Source organism: Mytilus galloprovincialis, chromosome 8, assembly GCF_965363235.1.
Source record: "Mytilus galloprovincialis chromosome 8, xbMytGall1.hap1.1, whole genome shotgun sequence".
In the NCBI taxonomy this organism is placed as follows: domain Eukaryota; kingdom Metazoa; phylum Mollusca; class Bivalvia; order Mytilida; family Mytilidae; genus Mytilus; species Mytilus galloprovincialis.
Genome location: NC_134845.1, coordinates 69,916,893 through 69,936,528, shown reverse-complemented (window position 1 = coordinate 69,936,528; position 19,636 = coordinate 69,916,893). Strand labels below are relative to the sequence as shown.

The window sequence follows — 19,636 nt, the reverse complement described above, 5'->3', positions numbered from 1 at the left end:
CTAGTGCTAATATTTTTAACACTGTATTCCCTTCCTTTACAGGATATCAGTAATTGAAAACTATATATTACGGACGAGGTTAGATGAGGGTACAGAATCGGCCAAGTTGAGACGAATGTGACGTTTAAGTCCGATTTGAATGCTGGATAGAAAAGTATAATCAGTTAAAGTCTTAATTGTATTTCGAGTTTCCCCGTTAAAACAAGCTTAAGCTTGCAGCTGACAGTTTTTGACACCTCATAAACACTAAATAAGAATGAAAGAAAAGAAACACACATGTTACGTTATTTTTTATTAACAAAAATTCCTAAATATTTGTATAAATTCTTTGAAAAAATCATGTTCTAATTCCACCAAAGTGCGATATCAATATAGAAACATTTTCAATGACTACCAGAATTATTTAACTATCTTGTATTAAACCTATCAATTTATACAAAATCAAATATAGCAATCACCTATCGACAGAATTATTTGGAAATACATATTTTATACTACACTAGACCCTTGATAGAGGCTTCCACATTTATATAGTATTTAAAACTTGTATGACATAAGTTGGTTGTCGCATGGTGTAGAGGAATTAGTTATAGATTCATAATTAGAAATACAGCTATGTCGATTCCTTCTTTTTGTATCTTTTCTGTAGATTATCCTTTCCTTTTTATCTGATATGTATTCTGAAGAAAGGCGAAACATGTCAACGTATATTTAAACTTAGAAGTCGAAAATGCCAGTAAACATAAAATCAACATAGAAAACTAAAGGTTGAGCAACAACAAAAAACCCAGAGGTTAGCTCGGAAACGTGATATAAATGGGTAGGCATCCGTCATGTTCCTCGTGCAAGTATGAACCTGTCGGTTGGTCACATTTTTACCAAAGGGGAGCTCGAGGGGATTAGAACATATCCGTCGTCGTAAGTGAAGTCAATGTTCCATAACGGTCAAACATCTCGTGATGACGATTAGACCATTGTTGATATTTTTGTAACCAGTACGGATTTTTATTTTGTGTTTGGTTTGTTTTTATATATATTATTGACTTCTCAAGGTATTTCAAAACAAATGAATATGTGTGTAAAAATTGGATTTCTAGCTAGACATTTAGTGACATACGTATTTCATTTACTAAGACTCAATTCTCAATTTTATTAAGTTCAAATGTGCCTCAGTTTTTTAAATACGGATAATATACAATCAAATTTATAGTTATCAAATGGAATGTTTAGTTCAATACACTATCCCACTAGCTGATATAGGGAGGTTTGAAAATCTTAAAATAATTTTTGTATTAAACATTTCTTGTTTTAATGTTATCTTTACTATAAAATAATTACATTAGATGTATGTTTCATTATAATATTTTATTCTGATTGGCTAACTGCACATCATGTATTATTCCGTAAGCAGTTGCATTGCTCAATACAACTTTTCATTCTAATAAAACGTGCTCCTGTCAATGTATATTTGTTCCGCCTAACAGAAGTTCCACTGGAAACTTTGTTATAAACAATGTCAGAATACCTATTCCTGTTGGAACAAATATTTTATACTATTTATTCCGTTAGGAACATATACTGTAATATTTTTTCCATTTGGAACTTATATTATGCAGGAACTTATATTCCGTGACACTCAAACAATAAAGTGCACAGGTGAATTAAATAATAAAATATATAAAATTCGTGTTTTCGTGATCATAGCTAAAAAATGTAATTATAAGTATTGAATGCTTCTTTTTGTAACTTTATAGGGTTGTAAAAGCGTTGACCGTGCGTACATTTTTAGAATGAAGCGTTTCCGCGCTTCATACAAAATGTACTTCGGTCAACGCTTTTACACCCAATAAATTTACAAAAAGAAGCATTCAATTCTTAATTGAATATCTAGCACGGAATAGTGTTGTCGCTACACTCCTTTAAATATACACATGTCATAGGCCGTGTTCACATTGACATAAACTCGGTGTTGTGTAAGTGTAACTCACACGTAAACTAAACAAAATTACGTTCCCATTGATAAAACACAATGCTTACATGTAGTGTAAAACATGTTTTGTCTACATGCAGTCGATACTCGATGTAGGCCTTGTGTAGATTAAGTGTACACAAAACTAGGCATTTAAAACATTAGTTTCACCGTGTATATTAAAGGAAGAAACAATGTTTGAATAAAATTGATATTTATAACAATTATTGATAAAGTTCTTTACAGAAATATTTGTCTGAACTTGATATATATTTTTTTTAAACTTAACGTAGCTTTATTAAGCCCTTATCAAGACTCAAAGCAGCATCATTGCCGAACACATAACTCATTTGAAAATTAAGGTCTTTCCGAATCGACTTGACTTGCACAGAAATGTTTGCCACTGGTTTTTACTCAAACAACGATTCACTCATAAACGCATTACTTAAAAAGTGTGAGGTAAATGTATTGTTTGTCTAGTACATGTATCTCGGATCCGTTAAATTACCCTTAAAACTAAAAAAAAACATTACCCCCTCCCTTTGCCAAATACTCCTTGGAGAATAAATACCATTTGAAACAAAAAGAAAAGATAGGAATATAGTGATCCCTAATATATCATTCCTTCTTCTCCTTCATTCTATGTACCGATGTAATGCATTGGCTTTATGAGAATAAAAATATATATTCTTCGCCTGTAAGCATGCTGCTGCAGCCTACGTTTTCTAATGCTTAATCGAGACATCTTTACTATTTTTAAACTACTTCAAATCATCAAAATGGCGTTCATAAAGAAGCAACCACTAAACTTAAAAAAAAGGGAGGGAGGGGGGGGGGGATTTTGTTAATTTATATGAGCCAGAAATTTTTCCGCGCAAACGTTTTATTCCGGGTTTTTTTTCGATGCTGGTAATCAATTTTTTTTTTCAACATTTAACATTTTTATCCAATTGGGGTTTAGAATATTTCCATCGACCCCCCCCCCCCCCTCTCCCCCCCAGTCAAATGGTCGTTCCCTTACTGCTAGAAAAGATGTCCGAAAACTTTGCATTCGGTTCTACGTAATGAACATTTAAATGACATAGAGTTTACAAGTGTGAACAAATCTTATGTACAGGTAATTAAACAAGGTGTATAGATGTGAACAAATTTAATGTGAAACCAATGTCCAGTACATTAAACTAATTGTAAACAAGTTTACTGTACATGGCGTTCGGTGTGAACACGGCCATAATGACATAGACATGAGGGTAACTTGATAATTAAAGGATCAAAGGATTTACTTAAGACAATCAAAGGCAGGTATCACTATATTCTATTACTTTGTTGGTTTTATGATAAAAACGACGTTTTTTGTTAGCTTGATTTGAAGAAAAATACTTTTTCACCCTATCATATATAAGATTTCTTTTTAGAAAATGACACTTGCTGAATCTAAGGATATTGCAAACTGTATTTCCACATCTGTACCTAGTGCTCACATGTATAGCATTCTAAATGAAAACTGGAATCCACCTAGTTCTTTTCCATTTTCATAAATGTGAAATGTACGGGTTATAAAGATGCTTCTAATATGCGTGTCTGCACTATTTCCCACGCATTGTCTATTCAACTTCAAAGGACGAAATTTAGTGCAAATATTGCGTGTTGTTCGCTACTGACGACAACCCAGGACAGTTTGTTAAAAAAAAACACGTTCAGAATTGTGTAAAGCAAACGGTGAATGTTAATCTCACAAACAAACAAAAAATACCACCAAACAGCTTTATTAAGATCATAAAACTTTACCAACACACGTGATAAGACGCTGGAATAGATGCAAGGGGTGATAAAGCAATTGCAAAACGGGAAGATACGATCTGTGATTAAACAATTAAACTAATCAAAAGTCTATTTAGAGTTACCATATGCCGGATGAACAAAAAGTGTGCCATTTATTGAGCAACATATGGTTTGGTATAACAAGAAAACTCAAGTTCTGTAGTGTAGTAAACATCCCCCCCCCCCGCTTCAAGTTCGTGATCAGCGCCTGTATCCTGAACATGCTGAAGTGCATGCGATTTTGTTTAAAGATATAATTTCATCATTTGAATCCACTATCTCTAGAATTCTTACTTTTGACCTTTTCTTGTCAATCTGTCAAGATAGTAATGTGGTGATTTGATGCCCATACCAAAAGGGCTTAATTGATTACTAGTATACAAAACTTCGGAAAGACGTATCAACAAGAGTTCAAATAATAGACACAATGGTGAGCGATGTATCGTTTACATAATATAACTCATTCTATGAGTTCATGTTATAATTTTAATGAACCAACACTGCTCTATTGAATATGTTCTATATAAATTAGTCATACTGACATCTAGTTATCATTTGTTTTGGCGTTATGTTGCTGTCTTATTGACATGTAGTGAACTTTTCTTGCAAGTTATTCAACATACCCAATATAAAGAAAAAATATACATACGGGGAGAGAGAGAGAGAGAGAGAATACAATACAACTGTTACACAAGTACTAAAACTATCTGTAAACAGATACGAAGAATATCTTCAGTATGAAAAGTCAGATAAGTATACAAAAAAGATAAATCCTTCTCAATAATTTACCGTAAAAGATCGCTTGTGAAGAAATTTCGAATTCCCAGGAAGTCGTAACAATGATTCCATATCACTGTTCTAGTTTTGCAAAAAATAAATTCTTAAATCAAAGCATAAATTCATAATTCAGTGAGTTTTATTGCTTGATTATAAACAGAAATATCACACACTGTCAGGAGAAAGTTTGAATATATGAATCGGTCTATTTGAATAAAAATGCAATATCAAATGAATAATTATGACAGATATCTGCAATAAAAAACACAATTACTAACCAATCAAATTGAAGGCTAAACATTTTATCCTATAACTCTACTTGGTTTGATCATCATTCTTGTTTGTTTTAGCGCATTTGGTTTCCATGTTTTCCAATGCATTTTCGTAGTACTATTATACATCCCTCCATAATCACCATTGATATTGGCAGATGTACATTCATTATGCCACCAACCACTTTCTGTTTTAATACCACAGTTGAAGTCCGAGCTAAAATCGTTGTCCCTGTCACGAGTTGTAAACATATGATTCAATAAAGGGTTCAAATCCGCCATTGCATTACCTGCAAATCGAAAAACAAAGTTATGGGATAACTAACCAGAACACAACATTACTATATACACAACAGAAGAAAAAAACAGAAAGAGCAAAGGAACAACGCTTAAATTGCTGTTCTTTATCTCAAAATCACATCGAGACATTCAGCATGATGCAAACAAACTCTCAGCTCGCTGCAAGTTTAAGAAGGCCCCTAGCATCCGCTTGAGTGGTATTCTTTGCAACAAGTAACATGTTAGCATGATTAACCGGATACATCGTTATTCAACACTTTTTGTATTACTTAATCTGCAATATTATGACGAGCCAAACAAAAAAAAAACAAATAAAAATCATTATATCAGACTTGTATGTGCCTGATGCGTTCAGGTTGATTGCTCATAACGTGGAAAGTCTCAAAACCGTATATTTGAAAGTAAAGGCTTCCAGTATAGTTAACTTAAAAGTATTTATGCAACAATAATGTATAATATATATTTGAAACTGTTTATATACATTCATTATATCAAAACGGTAATTGTAACTGTATAAAGATTTATTTCAAAAGTTATTATTGGTTATTCTTTCTGTTCAAATTAGTCAGTATTAGTGTATTCAAGTCTCTGCATATTTTGGTTTTAATATTGATTCACTTATAGGGTCTTTGCATCGGATCTAAACACATTTATTTAAAAATCAGTTGTTGGCATGACACGGGTTATGTTTTTCTCATATATGCTATCATGGTATGTTACTAAACCCCTCACGGAAGGGATTGTGCCTGATATTCATATGATGAAGACTTAATCTTTCAATCAGTTTCATTGAAGTCTGGAGCTGGCATGTCAGTTAACTACTAGTATTCTGTTGTTATTTATGTAGTATTGTCATTTTGTTTATTTTCTTTTGATACATCTTCTGACATTAGACTCGGACTTCTCTTGAACTGAATTTTAATGTGCGTATTGTTATGCGTTTACTTTTATACATTGGCTAGAGGTATAGGGGGAGGGTTGAGATCTCATGTTTAACCCCGCCGCATTTTCGCGCCTGTCCCAAATCAGGAGCCTCTGGCCTTTGTTAGTCTTGTATGATTTTTAATTTTAGTTTCTTGTGTATAATTTGGAGTTTAATATGGCGTTCATTATCACTGAACTAGTATATATGTTTGTTTAGGGGCCAGTTGAAGGACGCCTCTGGTGCGGGAATTTTTTGCTGCATTGAAGACCTGTTGGTGACCTTCTGCTGTTGTCTGTTCTATGGTCGAGTTGTTGTCTCTTTGACACATTCCCCATTTCCATTCACAATTTTATCTGTATATTAAGTGCATTGCCTGAATTCGTCCCTTTATCATGTTTATATAAATACACGTTATAGTAAAATAAAGCCATATTTCCTTTGTTTGTTTTTACGAATGACTGTAAAAATTTTCCTGTCTGTGAAAAAAAAATGTAAAAAAAGTGTGGTGCAAATTTAATACCGGCGTAGCGATTTTTTTAAAAAGTGTGCTGCATCTTTTGGGTTCATTCGATTATCAGTCTTTTTTTAATAAGATATACATTCAATTTCAAAGGAGGTAATTATGAAAGAAACGTTTTGTCACGGTCACAAAATTATGTCTATGAGTTGATGGGAAAAAAAATGTTCAGCCAATCAGAAGACATGTTACATCAAAAGATAATTATTAACATATAGAAGAAACCGATGTATAAATACTCTTATACAGTTTTTATAAACGGTATACTACTGTTGCCTTTTTTTGGTTTTTGAAAAATCATGTTGATATAATAACGAAATAAACACTAAATGTAACCTCACTTTCGGTCGAAATACGGTAAATGAGCAATGTCACAGATTTAGGAAAAAATGTTCATACATTAGCTGAAAATACAGGTATAATCATTATTTTTTAGAAATGTTTGCACATTTAATCTTTCAACAAAAAATTACATTTCTATAGATACCACATCGAATCGAAATGAAACGTTATTAAATCTAATTTTTTCTTGAATGATTAAATCTCCAATTATAAATTGGTTTATATTTTCTATACATAGAGATAAATATTTCCTAATTCATATTTTCGTTTTAATAGATTATCAGATTCATTTAAAATAGTATAAGATCATTTCAGTTTTTTGGTATTCAACAATAAAACTAGGTATTAAGTTATGGAAGATATGTGATAAAAGGGTATATGGGGCAGTCCTGTACAGGGGAAAGTATTGGTTTTAATCTGTTTTACCTGCTGTTCCATTAGTGTAACCCGCCAGAAAGATACGAAAGTTTGTACTCTCATCCCCAACATGCAATGTATCATACATAGCATACGATGTATCCCCTGTAAAGTCTTCAAGGTCAAATCGCACTTCGTAATATCCTTGTCGAAGAATGACATTCAAATTATCATTCCCTGAAAAAATGCATAGATACTCATTTACGAAAACTTTGCAACTAGACATACTTTGTACCTTTGAACTGGACACCAATTTCCTACAGATTAGACCAGACATTGGGTAATGCTAGATTGTAATTAATTGTAGTTGTAATGTGTCATGCAGTAAATTTGCATTACATGTAATTGCAATTTAATGCATTATTTGAGCAAAAGTTGAGTAATTTATTGCATTACATGGCATTACTTTTTTCACATTCTATATGTCATTAGCAGATTGTTTGAGATGTTTTAATTAATAATGAATTTAAAATTTGTTGATTAACTAAGAAAATTATAATTTAAATATCTATTTTCTATTTTCTATCTATTTTAACATTTAAACAAGAGGGAATTCAGAGATAAAGCCTAATTGCCCCAGATAGAGTTTAATAAAATAGACCAATTACAATTATAAATGAACATGACAACACTGGATATCTGATTAAGTTCTTATTTAGTTTCGTTTAAGTTCATACATTTTCCTGCATAAAGAGATTGATATTAGAAAAGCATTACATTGTCACAAAACACTAATTAATTGGTGTTACAATCAATCTGTTACCCATTTTACCCAAATTAAGCTGTTTGTTTCATGTGTTTATTATATAGTTTGGAAAGACATTCTCAGTAATTATTTTTAATGAAATTAAAAAACCAATCTATGTTTTTTTTTTATTAAAAGTAAAGTTTCAGTTAAAATAAGTATTAAACTTCATCTCTGTATATTTTTTTTAGAGAAAATACAGACATGTATACCTTGAATCAAAGAATTTGCATGAAGAAAAATCTTCGAAACCCTTATGATGTTTAAATGAAATGAGAGATTCTATTTCATTACTTGTCATTGTAAATATGTTAAGAGTTTTGTATGACGTCCATTATCAATGAACTAGTATACATTTTTGTTTAAGGGCCAGCTGAAGCACGCCTCCGGGTGCGAGATTTTTCGCTGCATTGAAGACCCATTGGTGACCTTCGTTTTTGTATCTGCTCTTTGGTCGGGTTGTTATCTCTTTGACACATTCCCCATTTCCATTCTCAATTATACCTAATACTGGCGGAATTTAATGTTCGTTTTGTTTTAGTATTTCTATTGATTTCTTTTCAAAAACGTGTCTTTTTGGTAAATATTGCTTCCCACACAGTTTGTGGCACTTGTTATCTGAAAAAGGTTTAATGAACACACATTGTATACTAATTATAATAAGTCCTTTATTTTATATATAATCTCAATCATCAGTTCAAACATAGTTTGAGACGTAATGTATTTGGAGACTTGTTTTTGATTTTGTATTGCGGATTGGAAAAATTTGTTAATCAGATATTATCAGTATGCTTTAACTTAGCAATGGTTTGCATGAGTTTCATCTAAAATGTCTCAAAATATGCAGCTGCTGAGTGCTAAAAAGACATCTACATAGCCAAACATTGACTATTCGGGTTAAAGGGGTAATAATTTTATGTTAAGTCACATACCAAGCCAATGTTCACCAGCTATGTCTCCAAATCCAGATCTGTAATCCTCCCAATACCGATAGAAGTCCACAGTGCCGTCATATCTTCTCTGGATTGTCTGATAAAGTAAGATATTTAAACAATATTTCATAGACCAAATAAATACTACCTGTTTAATTAATAATAAGAAAATGCAAGTTAAATCTGTTTTGAAAATTAACAAATTATAATACGTTTTAAGAGAGAAATTTCGGAATAGCTTAGTCTAACTTTTCGTTTTCAGGTATTTCTGTGTTAATTCGAAATTTTATTTCAAGGCTAGTCTTTGAATAGACGCCAGACTAAGACATCAGTTTAGGAGATCTTTATTCATTTTGTTATACAATTTACCTCTGACATAATAATAATTGCCTCAAGTAGCATTTTAAAAAAGGCAACAGTAGTATACCGCTGTTCGAAAGTCATATAAATCGATTGAGAGAAAACAAATCCGGGTTACAAACAAAAACTGAGGGAATCACATCAAATATAAGAGGAAAACAACGAAACAACAGATACACTGAAGTGCAACAAAAAAAAAACGACAATGCAACACACAAGCAAACGAACTGTTAGATAATAATTGCCATTTTCCTGACTTTTAAACATTACTATATTCAATTTGGTTTTGCTCTTTAACTTACAGTCTGTGTATATAATAGATAAACTCTAGTACAAAGATATGTTGTTAAATCAAACTGAAACATAATTTTCTACCCAATATTTAAACTTAAAGTTTGTGATCTTACTCAATTCTTTTTGAATATGAGAACGTTTATGAAAAATGTAGAAAAAAACAGGGAGAAAAATAAACGTAAAACACAACCCCCATGTTCATAAAATTGCGTAGTACCAAATATCCACCAATCGTTACAGTAACTGCTTTAAATTAAAAAAAAAAAACATTAAAAATTTGCAAAAAAAAATCTTCATAAATGTGGTATTCTAAAACAAAAAATAAGATATTTCAAAATTGTAAAAACAATCGTGCATAATATGTCTGTTAATTAAACCCAGAACATTTTTTTATATGTGGTTTCTATTCTTTTCAAGCAAGATATAACAAAAAGTAAAATCACAAAAATACTGATCTCCGAGGAAAATTCAAAACGGAGCATCAAATGCCAAATCAAAACCTCAAACACATCAAACGAATGGACAACAACTGTCAAATTCCTGACTTGGTACAGGCATTTTTTAAATAGAAAATGGTGGATTAAACCTTGTTTTATAGCTAGCTAAACCTCTCACTTGTATGAGACAGTCGCACCAAATTCTACTTTTAAATAACTTACAGTCCATCCCCCATCATCAATGTCCATGTCACAGTAAACAGCAATTTCATATCCCTTTTCAGGCTGGATACAATACACTCCACTTTTTGTTCCAGCTGGCAATTCACTACAGTCCGTTACTGGAACACTGAAAACTATTTCTTGGAATTAAAGCATTATAATACGCTTGTTTTGTTGTTTATTCTCTTTTTACATCCATCTCAACGACAGTTTCTAGGAACAGTATATACATATTACATATTTGTTTTAATGTTGATATTTGGTTATCAGAGCTATCTAAACACAATTTCCAATGTATTTAATAAATAATGCGCATACGAATGTGTCACTAAAGTTTCATTTGATGGCATGCCATGTTGCGGTTGCTTTGTGTGGAAAAGTTCTTGATAGGTATGAAAATGTGTAATAAAATTAAAGGTCATCTGTAAATAAAGACTGCTGGTAACTTAGAAAATGTGACCATGTGATATAGTGCATCACCAATAAAGTTGAAACAATATCACATTTTGACAAAATATTGTTCCGTTTAAGTCATTCAAAAATTGACAACGAATTCTGTTTCCGATTTTTCTTTTACTAAAACAAGACGTAAATTACGAGTAAATTAATTAATTAACAAACAGATAATAAGTCAATCAATCAATTAAGGTTCATCATAAGGAATTGAAAAATATGGCCGTGTTTACAACTAAAAAATTACTATGAGTACAGACAAACTGGTACATCCAGGAAAGTTTTAAGGCATGGCAGGAACTAGATATATAAAAGTTATATGAAGTCTACATTTCAGAAAATTAAAAACTTACCTGGATTTTGATGTCCATTTTTTTCCAGTCTGCAGAAGATAGCAAAATAAACAAACACCCGAGTTTCATTTGATACGGTCCACTCAGTTACACAGTTTAAACCTGTTAAATCACCTATTGTTTACAGGTGTCTATTGTCCATCTATTGTCCATTTAAATCAATACTACTCACAACATTGATTATATGAGGGGAGCTTCTCAATCGTTTTCACGACTTAGTTAATTTTTGCACCTTCTGCAGGAACGAAAAAAAATGGATAGCAAAATCTAGAAAAGTTTATAATTTTCTGAAACATAAAATGCATTTAAAATTTATATATCTAGTTCCTGCCATCCCTTAAAACTGTTGCAGGTGTATAGGTTAGTCTGTACTCAGAGTAAAATTTGGGGTGTAAATACGGCCATTTTAGCCAAAAGGTTATGATGAACCTTAACCAAATCAAAAAATAAATAATAAATCGTTGTAGTATATTATAAAATATGAGAAGTAAAATATATTGTTATCTAAAACTCTCTTTTCTTTGGCTAGAATTATTTTCGTTAAGAATGAAAAACGTCCTATATAAAAATAAATTTTCTTATTCGTGTTTGCTATAAAAAAAAAAACTAAAAAAAAACAATTCAGGTTTTAGGTTTCTCAGCCAATTTTGCCAATATAACGGAACTGTAAACAACTTTCATACAGGTGGAAGGTTTAGTCTACCATTGTCTGTATGATGTACCAAACATTAATGTTTATGACTTTGAGTTTGGTATTTTCATTTAATTTGTTTTTCATATAAATAAGACCGTGTTATGGAAGGCAAAATTAAAGTAAAACTTTTACAAGAAAGAGACAATCTGAATTGGTATTAAAACAATCAAGGTTTAATTTACAGCTAATTGAAATATGAATAAACATTGTGTACAGTAAATTGTTTAAATAAATGCATTATTTTGCACTGAAAGGGAAATCGATCTTTATAAATGTCTGAAACATCATGCTTGATTTAACTTTATCACGAACGCTTAAATCTGAACATTTGTAAATCATAAATGAATGAATACAAAGACATATTAGTAACCATACAACCAAAAATGATCTAAAAGATAACTTAATCAACGGTAATCTTTGCCTGAGAAAATTTTAATTGTAGTTCCTTAATCATTTCCTTTATTAAAACATATGCTGGTAATCACGCTTGTATCGATTTCTAGTAACCGAAAATTACCCTGATGAATTCCAAAACAATTTGTATAAAGAGGCTTATTTACGCATGACAAAAATACAACGGACAAAACAAATGAACTATCGTTAGTTCTTGTTGTATGCCTTATCTTTTTCTTTTTCATGTTTAAGTTTTCTTTGTAAGTCAATAAGTTAAAAACATTTAAAAAGTTATGACAAAATATTTGCCGGGGATAGTTAAAAAATGATGAAACCCTTGATTTAATATTGAGTTTGGTTAAAGGTCATTGGCTGTCAAATTCATTATCACCGATTTGACTCAAATTCTCATATTTGATTTATTTCATAGTAAAACGTTCATTCTTATTATAAAAAGTCGAAATTTTTTTTTCTTCAAAAAATGGGCTCGATAATATGTATCATCCTTTCGTGTATCGTTTAGTCTAGACGCCATCAAATTAACTATTTAGCTGACCTACGAAGACTGTCGACGGTCAAATAAGCGATTTAAAGATAAATATAGATATAAATAGAAGAATTAGTTTAAAGTGCAGTTTCAAACATATATACTCAAATTGAAATAATTTGTAAAATCAATACCTGGTTGAGGAGTCTTTATAAATGTAAATGTTCCGTTATGGAGTTCCATTGAAGGACTGCATGAACAAGAAAGCTGACATTGTTCCAAGTCTTTGTTATAGCTACAGGAACAGCAGTTATCATCATTTGTACACGTGATAGCACATTCGAATCCAGATTTCGCTTTTGTTGTCACCATTGATGCTCCACTTGAAATAATTCGTGTGTCTGTTTCTTTGTCAAATGTTTGTGAAATCAATTCAAAGCTTGCCACAAAATGTATAAAAAGTGCAAAAGTTGCTGCTGTCGTTATATAAGACATAATTTTCACTGATATTATGATACAATTAACTATTGGTTTTGCAGTTTGCAAATGAAACGTATTTTACATTAACTATGATAAGAATATGAAGTTTCGAAGATTTAACAACATATTCGAATCGTTTTGTTACTTGGGAAACATTGATCATATAATTTATTATCTGAATAAATCGTGACTATATCATACTGTTGATACAACGAATTTAAAATTGAAATAAACATTATCACTATATTGCAGTTTCATTATCATCACAAGATGTCCATTTCCGAATTCATTCATCGTTAGTTATGGTTGATAGTAAATATTTTAATTATCTTTGAAATCAGTTCGAAGAGGAATATATTTTCTAAAGGATACATGTACAGAATAATAATAAAAGACGGACATACAATTAGAGTCATTGCATAAGTTTTAAGTAATTCATAATAACGAAATCCCTGACTTAATGATTTGCCAGTAATGCACTGATTCCGTTCGTTTAAATCTTTGACTTCATTTCACACACGGGCATAACGAACGAGTTGGGATATGAAAGACTGTATGAAGGAGCCAAAGCAACATCGCCGTCTAACAAAAGGAAAATTAAAAATAGGGCATCCCTCTTCGTTTATTTTATCGTAAATTTTAGTATGGAGTTTTCCTTTAGAAATTGACATGTCTTAAGGTGTATTATTACCATTGATGTCCCCAATTAGTCTTTGTTAAATGTTCATTTTTCAAAAAATTGTGCAGAATTTATGTTTGTTTCAAATAAAGAAATAATTGGTATGAGTTTTGTTTTATCCTGTCCAGTAATATAGACAAAATTTCATCTAAGTTAACATTGCATTGCTTTAAGAAAATAACCATCACTGGAAGTTAACTAATCAAATGTTCAACCTTAAGTTTTTGTTTTCCTGTGTATAAAAGCTTTAGTAACCATGTAACCTCAAGTTTCCAAAATATTCCATAGAAACGCCAAATAAAAACAAAATGGTGCTTTGAAACACCAAGCTAGATGTATGTTAATGACTTTTTTCATGCAATGAATGTAGAATTAATTTCCTACAACTATATATATATCAGATTCAAGAGTATTTTTCGACCCTCTTTCGGATGTGACGTACTGTGATTGGTCGTATTACATATTTACACCTTAAGGAAATTACACTGTCAGGAATATGATTAGGCATCATGATCATTTATGTTGGATAGTGTATAAAAACTCCGTTTGAAATACATGTACACAGTAATTTTGAAGCAACTCTTCAATTGCAATTGCACATTTAATTGTTCTTAAACAGTGGTATGTGAATTAAATAAAAATGAGATTTCCAATTGTTAATTAACAAATCAAACAAAATACTCAAACTTGTATATTTTTTTGGGTCAACATAACGATAGCTGTCGAGCCATAGCTCTAATGTCCTTATGATATTTTTTATGATATCCGCAAATAGTGAAAAAATATCATATAGGATCTATATATATATATATAAGAGCTACAGTCCGCAGCTAGCATAACGATGCCTTGGTTGCAACGGCTAAGGAAAATACAATGAAGCATGAAAATAGGGGTTTGTTTGCAGGATTATCAAACACAAGACAATTGTTCAAATTGATATATAAAGTACAAGTTTGGATATATATGGTTCAAAAATTCCATGTTCATAATAACTGAATACCACTTTTTAATTGACATGCGATGGCAGACTAGTAGGAATGAAAGTTTACAACGATTTATGGCATAATATATATGAATTAAAAGGAATGTTGTGACCTTTATTGATAATCAGTATAATAACAAATTATTGAGATGTTTATTAAATATCAGTATAACAACAAATTATATAAAAGAACGAGTAACTGAGTTTATCAACTTATTAATGACATAAAATAGTCGTGTCTCGGAAGTCCTTGATTCGACTGAGAATGGTATTTACGAATTAATTTCTTCCTTGAAATATATACAAATGGATATTTTGGCTTTTTAACCCTGTCTCAAGCCATGAACTTGGGGTCCTGTTAATTGCAGTCTGTCATTTGATGGTCATTTCAATTTGTACGAAAATAACCAATGACTTAAGATAGAAAGATACTTTCGGCCTTATGAACAAACAAAAAAATACATCAAAAATCAAACATGGAACAATCAACTTTACTCGAAATTAACCCTACATTGCATATTAGCTAGTTAAAGTTATCACAAAATATTCCCTTGATCGCTTTGCAGATTTGAGAATCTACGAAACGGAGAGAAAGGAGATGAAAATAAACTCAAGGTATGGAATCCTTTAATTTAAAACATTTATACCGTTGTGATGAGATTAACCGATAATGAAACAATGTTGAGATGGATATTGCTTTATATTTTATCTTAACAATTATCAAACAAAGACGAGATGTTGTGCTATACGTTAAAAATGTGCACATTGAACCAGAAATTTCGCAGTTGATCGCCCTCCGACGTCCCGCTTCCCAGACACATGTATTCGACGGTTTTTATTCTTTTTCCTAACTTTTTTTTGAGACTATGATAGTGACAGCATTTTGTACTGAGAATCGCATTTTGGCCTAGGATACGACAACTTGTTCGTGTTTACAGATTTATCGTTTGGCAATTTGTTTTCCGACTGAATGGCAACTAGCCGCGTTAAAAGATCATAGATACCTTCCTTTTTAGGAATTAAAATCTATATATATGCCAGTTCCTAGTCAGGAGCCTGAAATTTAGTAGTTGTATGTTGCTGTCTGTCATATTCGTTTTTCATTTATCGTTTTGTCATAAATCCGACCATTGTTACACGGGGCCTTTTATAACTAACTTTAGGGCATGTGATTTTCGCATTGTTAAAGGCCGTATATGATGACCTTTAAATGCTTAAATCCGCTTTATTTGGAATCTATTGGATAGTCGCCATAATGACAATCATATCACATCTACTTATTTTATGAGTATTGACTTATTTTTTAATATAAATACAACCCATTTAAACAGAGACATATATTTAAGAATTGATAGCTTCTTTTTATAAATTTATGGAGGTGGAAATTAAAGCGTTGACCGAAGAACTTTTAATTTGAATGGCAAAAGCGCTTCATTCTTTAAATATGCACACGGTCAATGCTTTCACAACCCTGTAAAATTTCTAACAGAAACATTCATTACTTATACATGTTATGAATTCGTTTTTGCTAGGATCGTGAAAACACGATTTCTATCAAGTTTTTCTTTTAATTACATGTGCACTTTATATTGTGAAAGTTCGTGTCATCATGAATGTTGCATTTCATTTTAATATGAAGATTAATTTCAGAATGACGAGAGAAAGCAGAGTTATGGCACAGAGTATTTCCTAGTTTTATTTTTCTATCATTTGCAGCTGGTGATCGTCCAATACTTTAATGTAGAGCAGAATTATTTTGTATATGAACGTCTTTGATTTCAATTGGCCACTATAAATGTCTCCGGTAAAAAAAATAACCATTTCAAATATAAACGAAAAAAAGAGTACAACTTCGCGACTTATTCTGCTTGAATTTTTTTAAATAACATGCCGTTCAGTATCTCATTTTGAGACTACAGAATGCTACACAAAGGCTGCCGATTTCTGGTGGTGTGAAAATCAGTTTAGATCCAGAAAGTGTATAATTCTTTTAATCTGTTTTGAAAAATCGATCAAATAGTAAAGATTTATTTGATAAAGCGTAAATTTAGATGTCTGCCCTTGAATATTGTTTGGTTAAAATACAGAAATAGGTAAATTGAAATCGTGAAGAGTAATTAAAGTAAGTCGGATACGCCTTTCACATTTCATGGTGTTTTCGTGCTTTAATTAGTTGTACTCAGTTTCTTCTCATAAAAATATTTTAGCATCTCACTAAAGATTCGATTAATTTCATATGTTTGATGGTTGAATTCTCTTGATTTTCTAACAATAAAAGCAAATATATAGGTCAAGTTCCATAACTTTGAAAATTGACAACCAGGAGCGTGATTTTGATTTTTATTGGGGGTGGGGAGGGAGACATTTAATATGATTTCTTTGTCATATTGTTAATTTATTTGCTTTTTCCCCGCCTTCGTGTACACATTTTAAAATTGTTTCTAGCATTTTGTGCTGCAGAATATTCATTCACCAAAAAAAAAAAGCTAACTAAGTTATTTATTTACACGGCCAATTAATCAATCAATTGGTGTAAAATTGTTTATCACTTGTCTCACTTAGTATTAATATTTCTTACATTTTCTTTAGACGTTTATTAGCTTCATACTTTCTCTCTTTTTTATAATTTTCAGTTTTCATTTTTTATCAACCCTATGCTCCATAGTAGATAGAAATGTGCCTGTTAAGCATAACAGGAAGATGTGGTGTGAGTGCCATTGAGACAACTCTCCATCCAAATAACAATTTAAAAAAAGTAAACCATTATAGGTCAATTAATGCATGGCGGCCTTCAACACGGAGCCTTGACTCACACCGAACAACAAGCTATAAAGGGCCCAAAAATTACTAGTGTAAAACCATTCAAACGGGAAAACCAACGGTCTAATCTATATAAAATAAAAGAACGAGAAACGAGAAACACGTATAAATTACAAAAAATAAATAAATCTGTGAATCACCTTGTTAAACAAAATGTCAACTAGGAATTCATCCCTATTGTAATAATGGTAAAAAAGTATTTTGTAATTTGCGGATCCAAAACTTTTTGCAAGAGGTCACTGTCTGCCATAAGAGCCGTGGACCCTCTTAAGTCATGCTTCAGTGAATCCCTATCAGATAATCAATCATTTTTTTCCCTACTGTAATAGATGTGCCTTGATATGCCTAGGTTAATTCCCCTTAATTTGGACAAATTAATTATTTAGTATTTAAATATTTATTTTATGTTAAATTTGATTTAAATATAGTAGGATAAAAGTAAAGAATGTTAATTTAACTGTTTTTAGTATTCACTTTTGATATTTTTATAATGTTTTAAGAATATTCATTTATTTAACTTTTCTTCAGTACCTTTTCTGTTAAAGTTAGCCTGATTAATGACAAATTTAGAATTTTATTTGATATTCAGTCGGAGTCGGCTTTGCACAAGCCTCCAAATACTCCTCCAAATACTCGCCGGACTGCATCAGTTCACTCGAGTTAAGAGTTAGTCACCATTTCGGGGCAGTTCGCCAGAGTAAGTCACCTTTTTTGGTGCAATTATACTACTATAAAAAACAACGCGAAGCTAATTTACTTAACCTTTAAAGACTAACTCTGGGAACACATTTATTTTCATTTTACATTTGAAATTACTTTATTTTTGAACTTCATTTAAGAAAGTTTTCTGACTCCTGTGTTCTTTCCGATTTTGTTTAAATTAATACATTTATTGTACATTTGTGAATAAAATATAGTTTTCTTTTGACTAATTGTTTGTTGTTCAGCCATAATCTGATATCAGGTATCCCGATGGTGCAATGTCTAAATAACTATTAATTTTTACCCCCCAAAAAAATTAAGTTAGTTAATTATCAGACATATATCTTAAAAGGAAGCTTGAGAGTAAACGTAAATGGACAAAGTAACACAAAAAAGGAATATTCAATATTTTAGATTTTAAAAAAAAAAGCCTAAATTAGTAATGTTTCAGATCAAATATTTTAGATTTTATAAAAGTTCCATGATTCCATATAATCAACCTCTATTTTAACTGTAGAACAACTGGTAAAATAGAAATATACTGATATAAATTATGCATGTTCTGTACAGTAACATAACAGTTAATTTTAATTTTAGTGGTGTACATAGTAATGATAAATCCCAGACCATTAAATAACAATCTATATTTTTATTAATCCTTTTATTTTTTTTCTGTCAAGAAATAAATAAATAAGTAAACTATGTCCTTTTACCTTTTAACAGTAAATCTATTTCACTCCTTTTTAATCTGTGCGTTTTAAGATATTTTGACTAACATTATTATATGCTTAATGTACATAAAATAGTAGGTGTAAATATTTTTATTTTAGTGTTTTTTTACATTAATAAACGGTTTTAGGACAACAATAATCTTTTAAGGATTGTATATATTCTAATCTAGTCTGCTCCATGTTTTTAAACAGCAATAAATAAAAATAAGGGATTTTTTTATACCGTGTGACACGGGTGCTCCGTTGCGGAGGCATTGACTTAGAGAAGAAGGTCGAATAGGGGCGAAGTACTGGCCACTACACGTCCCGGGAGGTGTCGTTACCGACCCCCTCCGTTACACCTACAAAAAGGGTGCCCCCTGATCCACCTATGTTTGTATGGGACACATAGTATGTATTTTCAAGTAAAACATTTTTAAAGTCATAACCTCTTATACATTTAAGAGAAAGGACGCATGTTACAACCAAATGTTGTAAAATACTTCTGAGTACGTTGTGGTATACTATCTTTCAAAATTGTGCTAGAGGTATT

General features: G+C 31.1%; 1 protein-coding gene across 1 annotated transcript; it reads right to left on the bottom strand.

The window, feature by feature from the left end:
* Positions 1 to 4,684: 4,684 nt before the first annotated feature.
* Positions 4,685 to 13,400, bottom strand: LOC143043499 (fibrinogen-like protein A). The gene is made up of 5 exons (XM_076215784.1): positions 12,905 to 13,400; positions 10,331 to 10,464; positions 9,018 to 9,114; positions 7,350 to 7,517; positions 4,685 to 5,129 (listed from the first exon to the last, which is right to left on the bottom strand). The coding sequence occupies exons 1-5, from the start codon at positions 13,203 to 13,205 to the stop codon at positions 4,870 to 4,872; spliced, it is 960 nt and encodes a 319-aa protein (XP_076071899.1). The 5' UTR covers positions 13,206 to 13,400; the 3' UTR covers positions 4,685 to 4,869.
* Positions 13,401 to 19,636: the final 6,236 nt, after the last annotated feature.